The 22,910-nt window shown below is 34.0% G+C and overlaps 1 protein-coding gene and 1 pseudogene across 5 annotated transcripts in view; one reads left to right on the forward strand and one right to left on the reverse strand.

Moving 5' to 3' along the window:
* Positions 1-2,067: 2,067 nt before the first annotated feature.
* The window catches only part of TRAPPC8 (trafficking protein particle complex subunit 8), a 67,118-nt gene continuing 46,275 nt past the window's right edge, over positions 2,068-22,910 (reverse strand). For all 5 annotated transcript variants that reach the window (XM_016195928.2, XM_016195931.2, XM_016195930.2 and 2 more), the window contains 13 exons: positions 22,457-22,531; positions 21,856-21,982; positions 19,607-19,761; positions 15,905-16,347; positions 14,380-14,527; positions 12,831-12,927; positions 11,945-12,013; positions 11,797-11,855; positions 9,482-9,655; positions 7,536-7,637; positions 5,438-5,583; positions 3,797-3,886; positions 2,068-3,098 (listed from right to left, as the gene is read on the reverse strand). In XM_016195928.2, the coding sequence (XP_016051414.2) occupies positions 2,864-3,098; positions 3,797-3,886; positions 5,438-5,583; positions 7,536-7,637; positions 9,482-9,655; positions 11,797-11,855; positions 11,945-12,013; positions 12,831-12,927; positions 14,380-14,527; positions 15,905-16,347; positions 19,607-19,761; positions 21,856-21,982; positions 22,457-22,531 (1,920 nt within the window). In that variant the 3' untranslated portion in view covers positions 2,068-2,863. The remainder of the gene's footprint in view (positions 3,099-3,796; positions 3,887-5,437; positions 5,584-7,535; positions 7,638-9,481; positions 9,656-11,796; positions 11,856-11,944; positions 12,014-12,830; positions 12,928-14,379; positions 14,528-15,904; positions 16,348-19,606; positions 19,762-21,855; positions 21,983-22,456; positions 22,532-22,910) is intronic.
* Positions 7,788-8,256, forward strand: LOC107524155 (small ribosomal subunit protein eS12 pseudogene; annotated as a pseudogene).

The following is a 22,910-nucleotide window of genomic DNA, read 5'->3' on the forward strand; positions in this document are numbered from 1 at the left end:
AATGAAGTGAGTAAAGCTGACTCTTATCACAGCTTAAAAATCAAAACATAAATACAGGGCTGGGAGACAAGTAGAGGACATGACACACACTTTTTTCCTGAGGTGAAAGACTACAGCTCAATGATGCTAGGAGCATGCAGTGGACTATCACTGAACACGGTTAACCCTGAGAAAAATTACGAAATGGGCCAAATTTTTCTTCAGCATCCTGTCACTTCCTCCTTTGGACCCCTGCCACTCATTCTTGCTAATCTCACCAGCACTCCGCTCCTCCCTTCTAGGCACTGTTCCTGGGTCCCATTCCATTTAAAGACTTGCTTTTACAAGCTGCCTGGCAAACCTTACATTTTAAAGATAGATTTGAGTATTATACTAGAGTGCCCAGATGCATATGGAGGTTAATGGAGTCTTCTGGAAATCAGGCCTAAGGGTTTGAATCTTTAAGGGAAGAATTTCAGTTGAGATTGAGTTGAGCTGCACAAGCCTCAAAATACTCAACAGTCTTCTAAGCAGTTGATCTATAAGGTAATTTCTGTAGGCATTTCCTTAGCTGTGTGATGAATGGCCCCTATTCCTTGCTGCTCCTTCAAGGCCCCACTGTAAAACCTCAAATGCCTGCCTATCATCAGAGCTCTGCTCTACCAGCTCTCTCATTGAATACTTTTAGTGCCAACTTTCTCTGTTTAGAGTGATTTCAACTCACCGTTAAGTCCTCTGTTTTCCTATCTTCTACCGAGTCTTTCTGGATTCCTGTCTTCCCCTCCTCCACTCACCACAAAAGCTTACAGTAGAGGCTTAAGACAGCTGGTTGGGATTTAGTGCTAAATTTTCCATTGACAGATAATTTGAGGTTAGTAGTCTTCTCTGTCTAGTTATGCTAAAAGCAAGTTAGTTGTGGTCTCACCTGCTCTTCTTGTTGATCTTCATACTTATTTGGAGAATGGAAAAATTTCTATTTATGCAGACACCATTATCCTATCACCACCTGGAAGCAAACTCTCTGGTTTTATCTGAATATATCTGTTTCACTTCCGTTCTTGAAAGGTATTCTTGCTGAGTTTAGAATTCCAGCTTAGCAGCTGGTTTCAACCCTTTGAAGATGCTCCACTACCTACTGGCTTCCATTATTTTTGGTGAGAAGTCAGCTATTTGTTGAATTATTACCATTCAAATAAGTTTTGTCTTCTGTATTCAAGACTGTTTCCTCCTGTCTTTCATTTCCAGCAGTCTCACTATGATGCATCTGGATACATAGGTTTCTTTTTATTTGTTGTTTGGAATTTTCTGAACTATTTAAACCTCTAATTTGATGTCCATCTTGGAAAATTGTCAGATTCTCTTCAAATACTGCTTTTGCCCTATCCTCTCTCCTCTTTTTAGGACTCCAAATAAACAGGTAACTTTCTCACTGAACCTAGTAGGTCTCTGACCTTTTCTTCAACTATTTCCCACCCCTATCCTCTCATTGCTTCAGTTTAGATTATGTCTCCTGACCTATATTTCTTGCCTCAAAGTATGTCACATGTAAGGCTCTGCCTCTCAGTTGCTGCTTCTCAAGTGGTCAAGCACTCCAAGGCAAAGTGGTCCCAAATGATGGTCTCATTCTCTGGACTTTCTTCTGGATTTTGGTCCTCAAATAATTGACTATATTGGTAACACTTCATTTTTTGTAAGTTTTTTTTTTTTTCTAATTTTGCTCAGATTTTTTACTTTTCTTCAGCAGGAAGGCTAAATTACCTGGTCTGTCGTAACCAGCACCAGTCTTCAATGTGGTAATTTATGATAGGTTCAATAAGCATTGATCTTCCTTTCTCCCAGGATATAAAAGGATTATTCAAATCTGTAATTGGGCATCAGTTAAAGACACTCAGAGACAATATTCATTTGCTCACATATAACAAGGTCACAAGGACTATAGGAACAAAGACTGTACTTCACTTTTGGAAACAATGATAATAATGCTTTCTCAGGAAACTGGTCTTGTACCTGCCATAATACGGTTGGCATTCATTTTAAATAAAGAATATAGTGCGTCCTCAGAATAAAAAAGGGCACCTAATAAATCCATACAGTGAATAGCGTGTCTTTATTCTATTTACAGTACATTTGTTATAAATATAATACATTTTTTAAAAGCTTATTTTTAATTAACTCGAGATTTATATTTTAAACAGATCAACTTAACTGTTAAAGTTACATAATAAAGAATATGATAATTTAAATGACAAAAATCTCATATTGGGAAATAGTGCACGCTATGCTGAGATGAATGAGGAATAAAAGGTCAAACTCCTTTCAAAACTATATTCAAAGCATCAGAAAAAAATTTTTTTCTCTTTACAAAGTTATGTATAAGCCATAGGAACCACCAGATACTGATGTATGATGACTCTATAACCAAAGTTCAAAACTGATTTTAGAGAATTGTGTGAAGCAAGACAGGAAAATTTGTATTTAATACTCTATTGAACTTCACAGTAAAGCTGCAATTTGACTAATGGCTTAACAGGAGTATTGCCAATAAGGCCTTTCCTTCCTCAAATCGTCTCCTAATATTCGTATATCACCAATGTTGTAACAGCAGACTTAGACACTGGTTTTTAAGATGGGAATTAATAAGGTGCATGGGTATGTTGAACTTCTGTAATATGAGCATGTAAATTACTACCAGGTTTAAAGAAATACAAAAAAAGAATATCAGTATTCTCAGTCCAACGTGCTTTGCATCATCAACAAATTGACAAGTATTTTGCAGTGATCAACACCAGCCTCTAGAATATGGTAGGTATTTCAAATACTGCTGTAAAACTCAGTCAGTAAAATAAACTGATTCTTGTGGATTTCAGTACAACTTTACAAGTTGTCACACATTATTAATGATGATCAGGGCAGGCATGGAGTTCTGCTGACTTGTTTCAAACACTGTAACTTGGTCCGATAACTTGGCAAATACCCTAGGAGTCCCAAGGTTATAAACACCTGTATGGACAAAGCATGCTTTCAGCTGCAAACTATGAATCTCCTCGCTTTTAAGCTGAAGTTTATACTGTGTTTGTCCAAGCCACGTAAATGATCCATGGATTTCCAATGATTCTGGACTAAGAAAGGAGAAAAAAGGTAAGTTTAAGGGTTTTTTCCTTTATAAAATTTTCCCCCAAGTCCCAATAACACATCCCTTTCATCAAGCAATTTTATTTCTAGAAATCATTTTATGAAGCCAACTGTTTATTTATGATAACAATATCGGCAATGCTATTATTACTATTGCTGTAATAGCTAACATTTACTAACAGTTACTATGTTCTAGGCACAAGTCTAAGAGTAAATAATCTTATTTAACACTCAAACAGGAGCTAGTAAATGATGGAACCTGATTTCAAACTTGAGCTTTTAACCACCATTTGGTTACGGACCACTTGGTTACGGACCAGCATTTTTTATTAAGTATTATTTATAACCAGGAAAATAGAACTAAAAAAACCTTTCTATCACAAACTCGCTGGTCTTCAATTTTAGAGTTCTTTCTCGTCAACAAACTTTTATAAAAACATTTAGCTCTGGTCAAATTAAAATTTGCTGCTTTTAGAAATGCTTTCCATTTTGTCACTATCGTGATGCTAAGATCATCCTCTGTAACTCTTCTCTAACACTTCTGTAACACCAAACAAAAAAGAAATCAGGGCACACCTGAGTCAACTTTCTCCATCCATGTTAGTTTGCATAATTGCAAAATATTAAATTGCTCTCAAATCAATATTAAACTACAAAATAATCTTACACTAAAATAAATCTTTACCTTGTTGTTTTATGCCGAAGATCAACTATTACATCAACATCAGCCTTAGAACAATTGGAAAGTAAAAGGGTGACTGGTACTAAACAAAGGCTACAGAAGAAAAACAAACAAAATAATTAGCTGTGTATTTTTTAAAACCCCCCAAAAACCAACTTTCAAGAAAATAACAGTTAAGAGTACCTAACAAAGCAGAAGCTCCTTAAAAACAATTATATTCAAGAAAGAAAAAAAATGAGTTCCAAAATCACTGGACAAATAGTATAAATAAGAAGTAAAACATATTAATACGATGCCTGAATATCAGAATATATATCCACAGAACCATTTTATTTCAATTTATTATAGTTCACCTTAAAAAAAAACACAAAAATATTTTTAGGTTGTTATTTCCCAAAATGAAAAACAGAAGTAAATAATCTCAACTACAAAAGATCAATGGAGAAAAAAATAAATGATAAAAATGCCAAAAGCTAATCCTGTTCTCTTCATGTTTCTTAAAAATTACTTAATTTTGAGAAATTGGCCCAGCATAACATTTGTTTTTCTATCAAGTCTCCAAAAAGCCATCACGTTTTGGAGAATATGAGAATTTCTATACAGTTATAAGGAGAGCCCTTTCAAGTGGACAAATTTATGCAAGTAACATAGTTACTGGTATCACTTTATAATTAATAAATTACCAAAGCATAAGAGAAAGGACAGGCAGTGACAGAAGAGAACGTATGAACAAATTGGTGTAGATTTAAAATCAAGAACATAACAGCCCAGCCAGCATGGCTCAGCGGGTTGAGTATAAACCTATGATCCAGGAGATTGTGGGTAGATTCCCAGTCAGGGCACATGCCCGAGTTGCGGGCTCGGTCCCAGGTGGGGGTGTGCAGCAGGCAGCCGATCAATGACTCTCATCATTGATGTTTCTGTCTCTCTCTCTCTCTCTCCCCCTCCCTCTCTCTGAAATCAATAAAGACATATTTTAAAAAAAAATCAGGAACAAACAAACATAATCAAACAAACATAATCTACGCACAAACGAAGCCTGGTTATATACTATTAAATATTTATATTGTACCCTATTAACACAAAGAACAAAGAGTAAAAAAGAAAAAATAGTAACCATATAAGCACACACAAAATAACTAAAATCCTGCTGATATTTTATGCTTTCAGAAATTTTATATCCTCTTACTGAGAAATACTTTCTAAACAATACTACAAATGATCTATATTTCCTTAAACAAAAACTAAGATAATTCAAAAACATATCTTTAGGTTGTGCCAGTGCTATGCTCTTACCTCCTCCACAAACTTCTCACAAGGAGGAGGGCAGCAAGACTACTGAGTGCATTTCGAGTCTGAAGCACCTCATTAAAAGTTAAATTCCAACTGCATAATTTGAAACCCAAAGCAAAACCTCAGGAACTTTTGCATTTCTATTCCCATTTGATCTTCAAATGTCATATTCTCCAGGGCTTCCCTACATGCTTCAAGAAGAAATGTGAGCATCTAGATGTTTCCACAGCTCCAAACCAAACTCACTATCCTCGTTCCTCCTCTTCCTCCATGCACAGTCTCTCAATGAATGGGACCCCATCCACCCCAGCAAACCTTAGGCATGTGATACTAATAAAAACACCCTCAAACCTTTTTTGATGAAATGGATGATTAAATGATTCTGGATAGTGAAGACTTGTTTTAATGAGATTAGAAAGCTGCTCTACTGATGGTCTTGAGGAAATTGTAGTGTTTTCTGGCCTGAAAAACTTTAATGGTTCCATTTCTGGTGGCTCCTGAGAAAAGAAAAAATATACGACAATAAAAGCACTGCCTTGTTATAATAAAGTATAACATATACTAACAAAAGTTAAAACCAATAAAGCAAAGCATGAATGATACTATTTCTGCTGTTATTTAAACAAACAGTTGGAATCATTTGCAATAAAATCTAGGATAAATAAACTAAGATCTGGAATCATTTATTCATTTCCTATTTATTGTGTGCTGGGGTGAGCCACAAATTCCAGCACTTCACATATTAGTTCTATGATCTTATCTACGTTATTTATTTACATTAAGATTTAATTTCCTCATATGTAAAAAGGGGTTCATAATAATAATTTCAGAATTTGTATTTCTCATCTGGTAAAAGCGCTTAGTAGTTAGGCTACAGTCATTCAATTGTACAACATCTGTTTTAACAGTTGAAATAAAATAGACTTAAATTTTTATTTTGAAAATATATTGCTGTGTTTAATATAGTGCTTCAACTATTAACTAAAGGTCAATATGCATGTGAAACTATTAATATCGACAGTGTCAAGCACTGTAAACATTTCAATAAATATCATTATCATCTAAATGAATATACAGAATAATATTCCGTTTCTACTATTTTTTTCCCTTGGTTATTTTTTTCTCTATTTTCCTTCACTATCCAGGATAATTTTGATTTTTAATTTCCTGCTGGTCAAGTTGGATTCTGATCTAAACTGGGATTGGCAAACCAGAGCCCACGAGTCAAATCCAGCATGATTCCTGTGTTTATAAAGAACTGTTTGTTGAAACACAGTGAGTGACAGCCTATCTATGTTTGCTTTTGTTGCTTTTGGACTCCAACAACAAAGACAAGTAATTATGATAAAAACCTTTATTATCTGGCTTTTTTCAGAAAAAGTTTGCTAACCCCCTGATCTATAACAGCTGCAAAATCAAGAACTAAATTTGCTTTTTCCAGATTAAGTCAGAGAAAAGTGACTGGAGGTCTGTGACTGGAAGAGAGCAGGAGCATACTTCTGGGGTGCTGGTTGTATTTTATTTCTTGAGCTGGGTCCTGAATACATTGCAGTGTTCTTCAATTTGTAAAATTCAATGAGCTATTCACTATTCTATATTTATGTTACACTTTAGCAAAGAGTTCAAAATATGTATTACTTTTAATATATTCTAATCATCAAAGAAAATAAGCTATTGTTTGAGACCTTTTTTAAAAAAAAAAAATCCTCACCTGAGGATACTTTTTCCATTGCTTTTCAGCGAGAGTGGAAGGGGGGGGAGAGAGAGAGAGATAGAAAAACACCGATGTGAGAGAGATACACATCGATTGGTTGCCTCCCGCACTCGCCCCAACTAGGGGCCAGGGATAGACCCTGCAACCAAGGCATTCGCCCCCAGCCGAGATCGAACTCAGGGCCCTTTAGTCTGCGGGCCAATGCTCTAACCACTAATCAAGACTGCCTAGGGCTGTTTGAGACTTTTAAATTATACTGAATAGATTCCTATGAGAACTTTTTGAGAAGATCAAATAGTTATTTCAGGAAAAATAAGGAACCCTATTAAACAGTATTACCAGCTGCTGCACAACTCCAGAAGGCATCCTTAACATTTTATGACATGCCCCCTGGAATTCTGCAATGGTGTGGGACTGTTACAACAAATAAGATAACATAGAGAACATTGTCCTCTCAAATAAATCAATTCTTTATAGAATATGAATTCTAGATTCAACACAGAGTGTATCTTACAAAACCTCAAGATCACAAATGCATCTTAATACTCTTAGAAGGGGTTAACAAATTTTAAAAGCAACTTATGTTCATTTCAAATTTTAATCAGTCTTCTGTCACCAACCACCAACTCAAATCCCAATATAAAAGCATGCACAAACCAGACCTCATCAAAAATAGAAAATCCAAACAAAAACCCCACAAGTTTACAGGAAGGGCCCAAAGCAAACTGTTATTACCTGTTTCTGAGGATATGAAAAGGCTTCTTTTCCTATAGTGTGAAGAATAACATGATGCTGACCTTCCAAAATAAGTTGCTTACTGTCTTCCACTACATAAGCCTAAGTAAGATACAAAACAAAAACGTTAGCTGGCTTAGTTAACAGTAACCTGAAAAGCAACCAAGGAGCTCTTTCTCTGCTGCTGTGGAGTTGCATGGAGGTGGAGACTTGGGTGTGTTCAAGATTTGGCCCCACCCATAACCCACCTCTATGGCTAAGGAAGGCATTGCTGCTGGAGGTGTAATGGGCATTAATACTGCTTTACAAGAGGTGCTGAAGACTGCCCTCATCCACGATGGCCTAGTGCACGGTATTCTTGAAGCTGCCAAAGCCTTAGACAAGTGCCAACCCCATCTTTGTGTGCTTGCATCCAACTGCGATGAGTCTATATATGTCAAGTTGGTGGAGGTTCTTTGTGCTGGACACCAAATCAACCTAAATATGGTTGATGACAATAAGAAACTAGGGGAATAAATTAGCCACTATAAAATTGACAGAGAGGGAAAGCCCCATAAAAGTAATTGGTTGCAATTGTGTGGTAGATAAGGACTATGGCAAAGAGTCTCAGGCCAGGGATGTCATCAAGGAGTGCTTCAACTGCAAGAAACGAACAAATAAACTTGGCTTTTGTTTGTCAAAAAAAAAAAAGGTAACCAATGCAGTATTTGATGGAAGGTAGAAATATTACGGCTAGTGTCTATTAATTACCAACACTCATAGCTGTGTCAGCATTTCTACTTTTATTTATTCACTATAAATACAATCTATAAAGTATCTGTCAAAATTGGTTTTGCCTTAATAAACACAGTTGGCCTGGATTATTTCAGAGACACATCTTGAAATCTTTTTCAATTTTCTCAAGAGCTCTTAAGAAACTAGTCCAAAAGAACAGTGTCATAACATAAGCTTTTTTTACTGGCATACCAATATAAAGGCAAAAGGCTTCTTATACTCTTCCTTAAATGCTAGGACTACATACAAAAGCATTTACAGATAAAATATTATGTCATTATAAAAAATATGCTACAGGCCCTGGCTGGGTAGCTCAGTTGGTCAGAGTCATCCCGATACACCAAAGTTTTGGGTTTAATCCCCGATCAGGGAACATAGAAGAATCAACCAACGAATACATAAATAAGTGGAACAACAAATTGATGTTTTCTGTTTCTCTCTCCCCCCTTCCTCTCTCTCTCTAAAATCAATAAATAAAAATAAACTTTAGCCCAGTCGATGTGGCTCAGCGGATGAGCATCAACCCATGATCCAGGAGATTGAGGTTCGATTCCTGGTCAGGGCACATGCCCAGCCCAGGTTGCTGGCTCAATCCCCAGTAGGGGGTGTGCAGGAGGCAGCCAATCAATGACTCTCTCATCACTGATGTATCTATCTCTCTCCCTCTCCTTTCCTCTCTTTGAAATCAATAAAGATATATTTAAAATAATAATAATTTTTAAAAATATGCTACAGCAAAAAATAAAGGCAAAAATAAAAGATAACAAAGGAGAGAGGCAAATAAAATAGATGAAAGATGAATAGCAACAAATGAGTAATGGGTACCAAAAGGTTCATGCTGCTATTTTTCCTTTTTCAGTGTTTGAAAATGCCTGTAATAGAGTTTAATAATAATACCTGCTTTCATGAAGTTTATCATGTCTACAGTATTCTCAGCACCACTTAGAAATAACAATACAGAGGAAAGTGATTTAATTTGAATGACTTCTTCCTTTAGGCAAAAAAAAAAGTCATTCTAGAATGGTTAAAACAAAGTATGAAACAACTTTAATGCTGAAACTGGAATACTTAAGCATAATAGGAAAAACATAAGTAGCAGGTTACATTGTTTCTTCAGATTAAGAATCAAATAATATAAGCAAGGCTTGCTGAAATAATGTAGTAACACATACCTTCCATAATATGACAATATTCAAATCCACTTCACTGCACTTCTGAATTAATCTCACAGCATCCTCTATTGACTGTTTTTCTGTATGCACTGATGGGTGGACTTGTGATCTTTTTAATTCAGAGGATAAACTTCGATAAAAGAAATCTGCACACGGGCTTGCTGAACTTATTATCTGTTAAAAGAATATCACTTGCCTACATAAATGTTTTCTATTAAATACACCCCACCAAATTTATATTTCCTAATCTTATACACACCCAAAAGGCTTCTTCAAAAATTTCATGTCAATTTGTTGGATATAAGGAGGCCACATTAAGCCTTGAATAAAATATCTGATATAGATTACCCTGAATCTTAAAGACGTTACTTCAAAATAATTAATCTACACTGCCATGACATTAGGTTTGACCTTTCAAGTATCAAGTATGAAGGAGTAGCTCAAAGAAAATGATTAAAAAATAAATTGTTGGGAAAAAAGTAACTTTTTTTTTTTTTTTTTACTATAAAATAACAGAAGTATTTCTCATTCAAATACTTAGAACACTAGGCAACATGCAATCAAACAAACTGCAAATAAGTCACTGATATTAATTTAGCTTTTATAGTTGAAGGGACAGAATATGAAAAAAGAACTTTAAAGGGACTCAGAACTACAGGATTTCCCTTAATGAAATAATGTTTCATTGTAAAATCTCTTCCTTATGATTCCCTGCATTATAGGCTATATTATATAGATGTCAAACTTTGATTTAATAATTAATTATTAATAAATATATACATTTTCCCCATTAGGAGTGAACTTTTTCTGGTAAACCACTGTCCCATAGTTTTCTCAATGATCATAGTGCTTGGTAAGTTCTACTCAACCAGACTCATCAAAAGGGAAAATGCAGCCCTGGCTGGTGTGGTTCAGTTGGTTAAGTACCATCCCATGCACCGAGAGGCCACTGGTTTGATTCCAGGTAAGGGCACATGCCAGGGTTGAGGGCTCGATCCCCAGTATGGGGCGTGCAGGAGGCAGTCGATGGAAGTTTGGCTCTCTCATCAATATTTCTCCCCCCCCCTTCCTTCCTCTCTCTCTAAAAAAAAGTTTATAAAAAAATCTTTAAAAAATAAAAGGGAAAATGCCTTTGTTTCTGTCTTCAATGCTCCTATACAATGTTCCTATAACAAGTACAATAAAAATCACACCCTGAATATAATTTAAGGGTCCTGATGATGTTTCTAAGGATTTTAAATTTAAAAGTGAAATGAACAAAACAAACTGAAGTCTTGAAAGCTAAATTCAACCATTTAAGAAGCATAGTAGCTCCAAAAAGTCATACTTATTTTGGAATTACTGGGTTTTTGATGCTCTGAGCTATTTCTAAATAGCTGTTTCCTCCAAATGTCAAAAGACAGTAAAAAAGAATAAGCCAGATGAAAGCAAATGATCAGAGAAATACAAAAGTATAAGGACATTTGGAATTATCACGAAAAAGAACACAAGGAAGAAATAATACCAATAACAGCACAAACCACATGGAATTTTATATCCTTGGTCCAGTATATTTTGAAGCAGATTCCCAAAGCACCTCTTCAAATTATCTGCAGGGCTGGTTGAAAATGCATATTCCCACATTCCACCCAAGATATAATAAATCAGAGCTTTAGAGATGAAGCAGCAAATCTTTCATTCTTACAAAATCCTTTAATTCAAAAATAGAGTCTGCAGGCTGATAACCTCAAGATCACCTAGAAGCTTAGAGCAATACAGAATCCTCAAGTCTCACCCCAGTCCTACTATATCAGAATCTGCATTTTAACAAGATCCCCAGGTGATTCATATTCACATTTTTGAAAGTTTGAAAACCACTACTCCAGGGGACTCTTACAAATAATGAAGTTGGGAATATCACTGCTCTAGACAATAACCCATTTCAAAACACAAGGGCTTATCTGGGTCTCAAAACCATGTGATGATATACCAAAATCTGGAGGATTATCATCTATATGTTCCACCGTAACCACTTTCTCTATTAGACAGGTTCCCTCATATAATTCTGTTTCTTTTTTTCTAATCCCAAGGACTACACTTATTTCATGAGATACTCTTAAAAGAAAGTTAATGTTAACTAATTAATTAAAATGGTATAATCCATATAGCATTTTTGGCATTTTAGGGCATGAAGTCAAGTTGCAAAATCCAACAAAGTTGACAAGCTCATACACCAAAAAATTTAGGGATTACTAAAGCAATAGTTTTGCCAAAATAGACAGATGTTCCAAAACTGTGACTTTTAAAATTAAATGCTACTGTGCTGATTTGCATACCTGTTCATTTCCAAAGATGATATCTGCAAAGGTGTATTTTTCTGAGGACTGTGTGGCAACTAAAAAACAGAGGAAAAGAAACTAATCATATCACTGGCATGAAATATAAAATAACCACTAAGAAAGTGTTAAAGTAAAATGAATTTACCTTCTTTTTCCTTACATCGTATTGCTTTGAAGCAAAACTTTCCCTTTTCCCTACTGCCAAGTTTGGCATCTAGGAAGAAAAAAGAAAATTTCAAAGATTCTCTTAGCTTATGACATTGTAAAAGCAATTCTTTATTCAGACTGCCTTAGTCAAACTGGAAAATAATTCATAATTATAAATAATGTTTAATAAAAAACATTCTGTCAATATATATCACAAGTATGCATGCATATATATATATTTTTTGATGGTATTATATAGGTATAGAAATACACAGAGAAGCCAGTCAATACATAGGTATGGTTATACACAGAAAATCCAGCTTTCTAATGGCAAAGGAAACAACGAGAAACTTCCATATTCTAGTCTATATGTTTCTGTGCTGTTTGAAATTTTAACAGTGATCATATATTCAAGCACCAATTTTATAAGTATATAAAAATGTAAATAGAAAAATGTGGAGGGAATAAAAAGATGGAAAAGAATCAATCAAAATATGTAATTTGATTTATAGTCATGTAAACTAATGAAGGCACAATTTAATGCTTAATAAAGTTAATTATAAGAAAGGCACCTGCCCAGTGTGGCTCAGTGGTTGAGCATCAACCCATGAACCAAGAGTTCACCGGTTCTATTCCTAGTCAGGGCACATGCCCGGCTTTGCAGGCTTGATCCCCAGTGGGGGATGTGCAGGAGGCAGCTGATCGATGTTTCTCTCTCATTGATGTTTCTATCTCCCTATTCCTCTCCTTTCCTCTCTCTCTAAAATCAATTAAAAATATATATATTTAAAAGAAAGGCACCATATTACAGTACTATTATTAAAAAAAAATTAAGCAATGAAGATATGTCAGAATTTACTATGAAGAGGGGAAAAGGCACAAACCTTTGTTTTCAGAGAGATTTACAGATTTCTGTAACTTCCAATGTTTGCTACTACTGGATACTTGTACTATATGGAATTCCTTAACACCTGCTTCACTCTGTCAAAAAGAAATGAAAGAATAATTCAGGATTTAGGAGTACTAACAGAGTTTTCCAATGAAAACAGTAATCAGACACTGGTACCAAAGTTAATGTCAATTAACATAAAATGAAAATTTTATTTTAAAATAAATTAACAATATATATTTCAGAAAGTTTAAGTTATTTAAATCCCTTTTTTTAACATTCTTAAAACAGAGAAGCCAACATTTCATCTAAGAAATATGTTTTTAATGCACTTCTAGTGGCAAATTTTAAAACACCAGAAGTATTCAGTTATTAGATCTATCATCATGAGTTACTGGTAGTATTAAATAGACCAAGAATTATTTGTTGCCAATTTTTAATCAACTATACCATTTTATTTGTATTTCTTCTGATCTTTCTGAGATAACCCATTCCCATTAAGGCAAAAAAACGAACAAACAAAAACTCATAAAACAGAACCCCAACACACAGCCAATATTTAAACTGCACAAAATTTTTCATTTTCCTGAATAAGAGCCAATCTGAAATTAAAATTTTCTTCCTCTTACAAATATTGATTTTGGGGGGGATATCATCAAAGTATTAGCGCATTAATCCTAAATATTCTAAAAAGAAGTGACCTTACAAATTTATGAAGCTAAAAGCAAAGTACATTATAAAATTAGTAACATTTTAAATAAGTATCTGAATCAATCTAAAGCTAAGATCCCATTTTAATTATGAAATTGCATTCCTTTTTAAGAATATTTATTTTTATATTTTGAGTACAAAACCAGGAATGGTAAAATGTTTGAAATACTTTATATAAAAGAAATCTTACTGTCAGAAATGTATGTGAGCCTGACCAGGCGTGGCTCAGCAGCTGAGCATCAGCCTAGGATCCAGGAGATCGTGGTTTGATTCCCTGTCAGGGTACATGCCGGGGCTGCGGGCTCAATCCCCAATCGGGGGAATGCAGGAGGCAGCCGATCAGTGACAACTCTCTTATCATTGATGTTTCTCTCTCTCTCTCTCCCTCTCTCTCCCTCTCTCTCTCTCCCTTCCTCTTCTGAAATCAATGAAGATATATTTTTTTAAAAAAGAAATGTATGTGAAGGGTTATCAAGTTAATACTGAATGTAAAATGCTAATAGAACTTCACAAATTTAATTTTAACAAGAGATTCTCAATGGCTAGACTAGAAAATACTTTATGAGATCTCTCTTGAGTTGAATTACTGGCATATAAGGCTATATATCATGTGAATATGTACCATATTTATGCCACCAGATACTTTTATTTGAAGAAAGACTTAAAATTACAAAGCTAATGGAGAATGAGGATGTTTTCACCCTCCATTCTACATAAACATTCCTAAATTCCTAGCTTATGCAGTCTTGTGAACAGAAAAAAATCCATTACTAAAAACAAAGGAAATACTTCAAATAGAATTAAAAACAAAATGTAGTTTTAAACCAACTTACAGTATTAATATTTTCCACATCCACAAAGACTAACATATTTCCTCCTCTGCCTTCCTCATCTTCAAGAGAATTACTTCTGCAGACAGTGGCGCGTACATTCAAAGATCGGCTGGTACAAATAACTGCTGTGTGTCTTAATATTCTGTGACTGAAGAAATTAAAAAAAATTGCAACTTTAATCTAAAAACCTCCTCCTATGTATGATTTTCTAATTCCAAATAAAGCTTTCAAAATGTCATCACTTTCAGATCATTTATGCTCTCTCCCCCATCCCCCAAAAAAAGAAGAAAAAAAGAATAAAGTAAAATTATCTAGCTGGCCTAAGTTCAATTAATTTTTCTCCTGCTCATCAAACTCATCTATATAGCACATGAAAATAATCTTCATGTAGTAATGTCCTGATTATGCCTCTTCTGTGACAGCAGTTCCAAAGAAACTGTCTACCAAGTAAGTTCCAAACTTTCACTTGGCATTCAAGGTCCTTCAAAATAAAGCTTTACATTTCAAGGTTTATTCCCCTTTACTTCCTTTATACGTTTTCCTTTATACGTTTGACACTGTAGCGAAACTAATTCAGGTTGTAAATCTTGTAAATCTTGATTCATATATATATATATGTATATATATATATATATATATATATATATATATATATATACACACACACTCATCTTGGAAGACCCACTACTCCCTTGCCTTTCCCCCTTGATAAGCAAATTTTGAAATCTTGACTTTCCTGGAAGCTTCATTTCATCTATACTACATTCCATAAAGCCTTCCCTGATTGTCTTGGTCATAGTACTCGCTATCATCTTCTTTAGGAGAATTAGCACTCACTGAGGATCTAAAATGTACTTACGCTTACAAATACTATATCATTTCTCCTCACAGTAAGTCTTACAAGACATTTTCAATATTCAATTAAATTAAATAAACTTACAGTACAATCACTCCTAGTTAACTGTGTAAAAATGACAATGGCAATATCACAAATAAAATATTCTACTATGTAATATAATAGGCCACCGTCCTTTTGAGAGCCAGTTAGGTCTGATGTCTTCAGTGAGCCCACTATACCACCACCCTAATCATCTGTTCAGCAAATACACACTTTTTCATATATTCTCATGGGGAGAGGAGGGAACAAGGGAAAAAGGTAAAATAATTTCTTAAAACAGGATGACTGTAGGCAGGTTGTTTTCATATACAAATGATATTTGTGAATTTCATTATTATGTGATAACTCTGCCCATAATACTTAGTTGTTTCAAAGAATAATGAAGTTTATAGATAGAGAAGCCACTAAAAAGATTAATGTAGCTTAATTTTTTCTATTTTCAGCCACTTAGAACTTATAGCTAGCTATATTAGGGGACAGCCTCAGATATAAACATTATGTAAAATTTGGAAGGGACTAATTTCTTAGTAAAAAATGACATGTTAACAAGTATCAAAATGTTTATTTGAATTTCTGCACATATATTAAACAGAGAGGTTAAATAAAAAAACGTTTTATAATACTCACCGTATTTTAGGCAGCTTTTTAACACTTTCATAGTAAAACAGAAAGTTAATTTCATGGACACCTTCTTCATCTGGCCCACGTAACCACATCGGTAGCTGAACTGAAGCCCCAGGTAGAAGAACAGTGTCAGGAAGGGGAACAGGAATCACCTCTGGCTGACTTCCTATGCCAATGCCAAAGTCTACAGAAGAAGCTGATGATGTAAGTGCTGTACACATAGAGGTAGAGTCTGTCACAACAGTCTTGTAAGCACTACAGTTCTCAGAAGCTGAGGGACTTAGTGGTGTTAGAACAGCCGTGTTACCACCAAAAGTAAAGAACTCTGGACGTTTAGAAACAACCTTCAATCCAGTAAGAGGACATTTGCTGACATTGACAAATTCTACATATGCTTTTCGGATTTCTCCACAGAGGAGCCCTGTAGGAAAATGTATAAAGAACACCTGCATTGGAGGGAAAAAATATTATTATATTGTCTGTTAAAAATTCTGACCCCCAATGAATGACACTTTAAGATGTTGTATTCTTTATTAAAGTCTTTTATTAATTCTCTTTGCTATCTCCCTGAATAAATGGCAATTAACAACTCCATTTTAGAAAAGAGACAGAAACCAATGTTACTCAGTAGCAGATTTCAGAATTATGAACTAAAGGTAAAATGTCAATAACAAGAGGGTTACTGGCAAAACTTTCACAACTGTGTAGATTATAGACAAAAGAAGTCAAAGTAATTTAACATGGTTATGTGAATTAAATATCAGTCAAAAAGTCCTTATCAATGTCAACTTAAAAAGTAGCTCAACTATTTATTTATACATCATTAAATGAAAAGATACACTACAGGTCTTAAAAGGGAAGAACACACAGATCCATGATTCCATGCCCATAATTTGAAAACCCTCAAAGCTCCAAAGGACCTCAAGTTTTTAGTAACTCACATGGGAACATTACTCTAGCAAATTCTTAAGTGGATAATTCCAAGCAAAATGTTTTATTAGTGACTTCTAAACTACAAAGGTGAATAGCCTTGAAATACCATTTGGATCCCAACTCATTTCATTTTCAGTCTTAGAACTCATAGCTACAGCAATGCAATCTTAATAAAAATCCAATACATTACTGTGGGAATCTGACAAGCTTGGACAGTAATGGCACGAGTATAAGAAAAAAGAAATAAAGAAAGCTTCTGAGAAGGACTTGGCTTGCCAGACTTAAAAAGATGATAAAGCAAGAGTATGGTATTGACACAGAAAATAAATCAGGTTATGGGTACTTTCAGGATATTAGTATATTAGGAAGAAGGTATCAGTTGTCAATATTCAGTTAATGGTAATTGGAAGTAAAAACAAATATGATCCCTACCCCTTGACATTCAGGAAACTATATTCCTTCGGATTAAAAAACAACATAGAGCCTGGCCGGGTGTGGCTCAGCGGTTGAGCGTCGACCTAGGATCCAGGTGATCGCAGTTCGATTTCCAGTCAGAGCACAAGCCTGGGTTGCGGGCTCGATCCCTAGTCGGGGGCATGCAGGAGGCAGCCTATCAATGACTCGCTCATCATTGATGTTTCTATCTCTCGCTCTCCCTCTCCCTTCCTCTCTCTGAAATCAATAAAGATATATTTTTTTAAAAATTTTAAAAATTAGCCTGGCCGGGCGTGGCTCAGCGGTTGAGCGTCGACCTAGGATCCAGGCGATCAGGGTTCGATTCCCGGTCAGGGCACATGCCCGGGTTGCGGGCTGCAGCCGATCAATGACTCTCTCATCACTGATGTTTCTATCTCTCTCTCTCTCCTTTCCTCTCTCTGAAATCAATAAAGATATATTTAAAAAAAAAAAAAAAAAAAAAATTTTTTTAAATTTAAAAATAAAAAAATAAAAAACAACATAGACATTAAAAAATAAAACTATGTAAGTTCTGACTAGGGAGGTTGTATAAGTAATTCTAAAACTTAGAAGTAACAAAGTAAAAGGCTATCAAATATGATTTTTTTATATGTTAAAAACCTTAACATGGTGAAAGACAACAAATTATTAAGTTAAAATACATGCAAAATAGGAATCAACAGAAACGAGCACTGAAATCTGACTACAAGTCTTTTATTTGCCCTACACAGCTCTAAATGCAACATTAACTAAGCAAGTGTAAAACTCGGGAAGAATATAAGCAGCTCAGCAATAGCCTACCCTCCACACACACATCACCATTTTCATGAGTTTGTTACCTATCCCACCACTATAGGTATAAAATTAGTACTCATAAAAATTATCCAATGAGAAAAGGGAAACAACACCAATTAAAAGGGTATCGATAGAATTATATGGACATACGGAAGAAAAAAATCTTAACAGTCAAAAAAATATGAGGATTGATCAACCTTGTCAGTTATCAGAGAAATGTAAATAAAAGCAATGTCATTTTTCACCAATCTGATTTGCAAAAGTTAAAAAATAAACCAAAACACCAAAACTGAAAATACCCAGTATGGCACAGATAAGAGGCAATGCACACTCCCATTCCGAAGAAAAGTGCAAATTACTACAGGCTTGTTGAAGGTAATTTGGTAGTATGTTGCAAAATTTTAAATTTATATACCCTTTGACTGGGTAATTCCATTTCTAAAGTCTAAACTAGAACATGGACACAATATATGATAATGATGTTTACCGAAAAATTGTCAGTAATGATGAAAAACTAGAACCACACCCATCAATAGATAAACAGTTAAAATATATTACAATGTAACTGAATAAAGGAATACCATATGTAGCTGTTAAAAAAAAGTTTTTACTGAATGAAAAGAAATTATGTTATGAAAGACAAAAAGCAAGTCAAACGGTCAAATGTGCAGTATGATTCTATTTATAACTACTAAAACTATATGTAAGTATACAATGAAAAGTCTGAAAAGAGAAACACCAATTTGGTATCACTGGCACTTTTTGAAGGTAAATGGCTAAGCTTATTAGGGAAACTTGATGATGCAGGAGGAAGAACTGTCTTCCAGTGTTCACGCTTATACTTCATAACCCTGCCTTTGGTATGCATCTCAAGTAGAACCTGATCCCAGGTATGCCAGAATTCTCTCCCAGAAATTTTAAATTTGTATTAAAGTGGCACAAAAACTGGAAGTTGTAAGACTAAGGTCATACCAAAGCAATACTTTTAAAGGCTTACAAACATTTACTGCTACATTCCCTGGACCTACCCAGTCTATTTTTCTTTGAGACTTATTCTGTAATACTTTAGTTGCCACGAGATATTCCAACATTCTTCAACTAAACAATATGTTTTCTCTTTTTTGGCTTCCACTAACTAGCATCAGTCTGTCTTCTGCAACTAAAAGATGAACTCATACAGCATTAAAGTAGGTAAGGGATGGGAATACAAAGAGGGTGAAAGGAAGATTGCTTTTTATTCATATTGCTTAAAATTTTTACAGCATTAATTCCCATTTTATTTTTATATCTTACCAAAAAAAGAGCCACTGATTTTATTAACACTAGTGTTCTTTTAGAAGTGTTTTCCCAATTTCCATGCATATTTTGAGTGTCATATTTTATAACCAGGCTGTCTGTGACTTAATGCCAAGTAGCATGATTACCTTATTTTTGTGAATTAGATTAAACCCTAGCTTAATAATTTTATAAGATCTGACTTTATAAATAATTAAATCCATAAAATTTTTATAAGTGAAATACCTCCAACAGTGGCATTTCCTCAGTGATTATGGGATCTAATCGTCGATCAGGACCATATTTAATGGATGTTTTCTCTTCTTTTGTGTTGTTAAGTCGAGGACCTTGAATTTCTAAATCCTGTCTCCCTCGAACTGACATACTCAAGGAATGTTTTCCTGAAATAAAAAACAGTCAATGCCCCAACAAACTTGGTATGTTAACTAATATCAGGTTAGCTTGAATACATGAACACTCTAAGTTTCAGATTATTTCTAGAAAAATTCTAGACTACTGATTAGCATGGTTCATCAAAGAATTATGCATATTTTATTTTCATGTTTAATCATACCTATTTTATGCTTAACTTCTCATTTTATTAGGATTTACTTACTTTGCAGAAAGACCACCTATCACTCAATAGGAAGTTTTTGAAACCTATATTTAACCATAATGGCTATTAACCAAAAAGATCTGAGAGAACGACTATGTTGGGACCAACAATTTGATTCAGAATATGAAAAAAGATTTATTCTCAAAGGAAAAAAATTCCAAAATATTGAAAAGATCAACTTTTCACTTTTACTAATTTTCAAATATAATATACTAATCCATATACTGATAATATATACTACTATTTCTGAACTACAACTTTTCACTTTTGCTCATATTCAAATATACTAATAAACTAATATATACACTGATAGTAAATGTATATTCTAATATTTCTGGATAACTACATCTTCTCAATAGATTGCACAAAGAAAATTAAACTCATTTAATATTCATGTGAGCTATCCCCCAAGTTTCCACATAGTGGAAAAAATCGAGGGTATACAACTATCCTTCCCACAGGACTACTCAGAGCCTTTAATGTTCAGATGGTCACTGTGATATTCCGAGACCAGACATACAAGGTATCATTTCCCATACTTTGTTTGATCCAGATCCCTATTAGCATGTTACATAATAATGAACTATACTAAATCATGAAAATTCTGCTTATAGGATGCAACTTATTTTTAATAGTTAATTCAGAGTTTGCTCCCACTAACATCCTAAAATAACATATAAATTATATTAATAAATATGTTTGGTACCTTACATGAAACAATGATCTAAACTTTATTGAAAACCGTAACTTTGTGGTATTAGATTAAGATCCTAGGTATGTATAAGTGGGAAAGAAAAGGATCTTTAAAAAGTTCTTAGCACCCAGCTAACTTACATAAAATATGTAATATATTTATAAATTATTTATAAATGTTGCTTGTCTGTTCCTTGCCAAACAAGAATTAAAAATATAGTACTAAAATGTAGAATACCATCCTCAATTTCAGTGTAAATTTTTTGTTTTTAATTTTTGAGTTCTTATGGATTCATTCCACTTGTTTACTCTGTACCAAAAAAAATTGTATCAAATCATCCTGGATATGCAGACAAGTAGAAATATTTAACTGAAGGTTTAAAAGACCAATAAACTTTCCAAGAGTTCCCAAAACATTTTCCAAAATTAATAATCAGCTTTTACAAATGCTAAATTCAAGTCAGTCAATGACTGTTAATTTGTTTTTAAAAAAATAAAACTTTTCTACTAAAATGAAGGGCTAGAAGAAGGGATTTTATAGTAAAATGCATGGCATCTTGTCAACTTAAACTCAAATAACTACATATAACAATTATAATATTAGACCTAGAAGGGTTCCCTAAATTTAAAGAAAAAAAGTAAACTATGTTAAATATGTATCCCTACAGTTTTTACGCTTCTAGAATCTGTAAAACATATCACCCAGGCCACCAAAAATATCCCCTTAACACTAAAATCCTACTCTGTTTGCAGGATAGATGACAAAATTTAAGGTGTTTAATATCCAATGATGTGCTTGCTCTATGTTTTGTAAAAAAGACAATACTCAAAAATAGATATGCTAAGATGGTTTTTGTATTGGCAGCAGAAATCTCCATCAATGGTTGGAATATATTTGGTTAGGCTTTACTAAGCTTGGATCAATAACAGAAAAGAAAAATACACAGGGTAGAACCTAAGAATTGTCAAAAGAAAATACATTAGAAGGGAATGAAGTTGTTTATTTTTGAAGAAATGGCAGAGTTTAAAATAATCCAAATTATTCATTCTTCCAGCTGACTAAATGCCTTTATTTATAAAGGTACATTAAACCTATTTTTAAAGTATCTCATTTTCATTCATTTTATTCTATGGAGATTGAATTAAGTATTAGTTTTCTAACTGTTTAGCAATGTTATAGCTTTACCTGTGTGACATCCAGGAAGAGCACCAACGCCATCTACCGCCATGGAGCCCTGAATAGTGCCAAGGTTATAAACAATTCCCAGAATATGCAGCTCCCCTATGTGATGGGGAAAGAGCTTTAGTCTTGCCTGTGGAGATATTTAAGTCACTCTTATTATCTGTTTTCATAATATCTTAAATAGTGCAATACCTAAATTCTGTAATGTTATAAAAATATAAACTCATGACCTAAACTTTTAAGTTATCAATTAATATATTTTATTAGAAAGCATTTTCTTCAAAGAAAATCTCTAAATTCAACAGAGGCCTGGATCCTCATCAATACTTCTAATAAGAATCAAAATATTCTGGTCAACCAAATATCATACTGACCAAGAAAAAAGCAAAAACTTTTCACCAGGCTTCTTAGGAAATTAACAAACCAAAGACCACTGCAAACCTACTTTTCCCACCAATTTCCTCCTGTGCAATTCCAGTATCCTGATCTTCCAGAATTCTAGTTTTTAAGAAAACTAAGATATAAAACAAACGGAATAAACTGATTTTTTAAATGTTTTCATCTTGCTTTTAGAAAGGCTTAAGATTGAAAAATAATAAATTACCACTTTAGATTCTTCACTATTAATTAAGAATTCTGAAATAACTTCAGTCCCAATCATTTCGGGTTCACTTGTTACCTAAAAAATAAATTATTTTGTAAAATATACATTCTAGTAAATAAAGCATTATTAAAATTCATGTATATCAATATTTAAGAGCAATAACAATAATTAGAGTTAGTATTTACTAGGTTCTTACTATGTGCTAAGAAGAGTGCAGTGTTTTATTTTCACAACTGCAGTACAGCCATTCAGTAGTAGGCACATGATTTTCCCCCATTTAATTCAGTCCAACTCAACTGAGAGAATAAATGATCTACAAAGAGGATAAAACCTCAAGAGATAAAGTTCAGCTACTTATTACCAACGACGGCCAACATGGCCATTTAATTTAATCTTGCAATAAGAGCATATTTCTCCCTCTTCCACTCCAACCAGCCTTTTTATAAATTGGTTA

The sequence above is a fragment of the Miniopterus natalensis genome, chromosome 7, assembly GCF_054644295.1.
Source record: "Miniopterus natalensis isolate mMinNat1 chromosome 7, mMinNat1.hap1, whole genome shotgun sequence".
NCBI lineage: Eukaryota > Metazoa > Chordata > Mammalia > Chiroptera > Miniopteridae > Miniopterus > Miniopterus natalensis.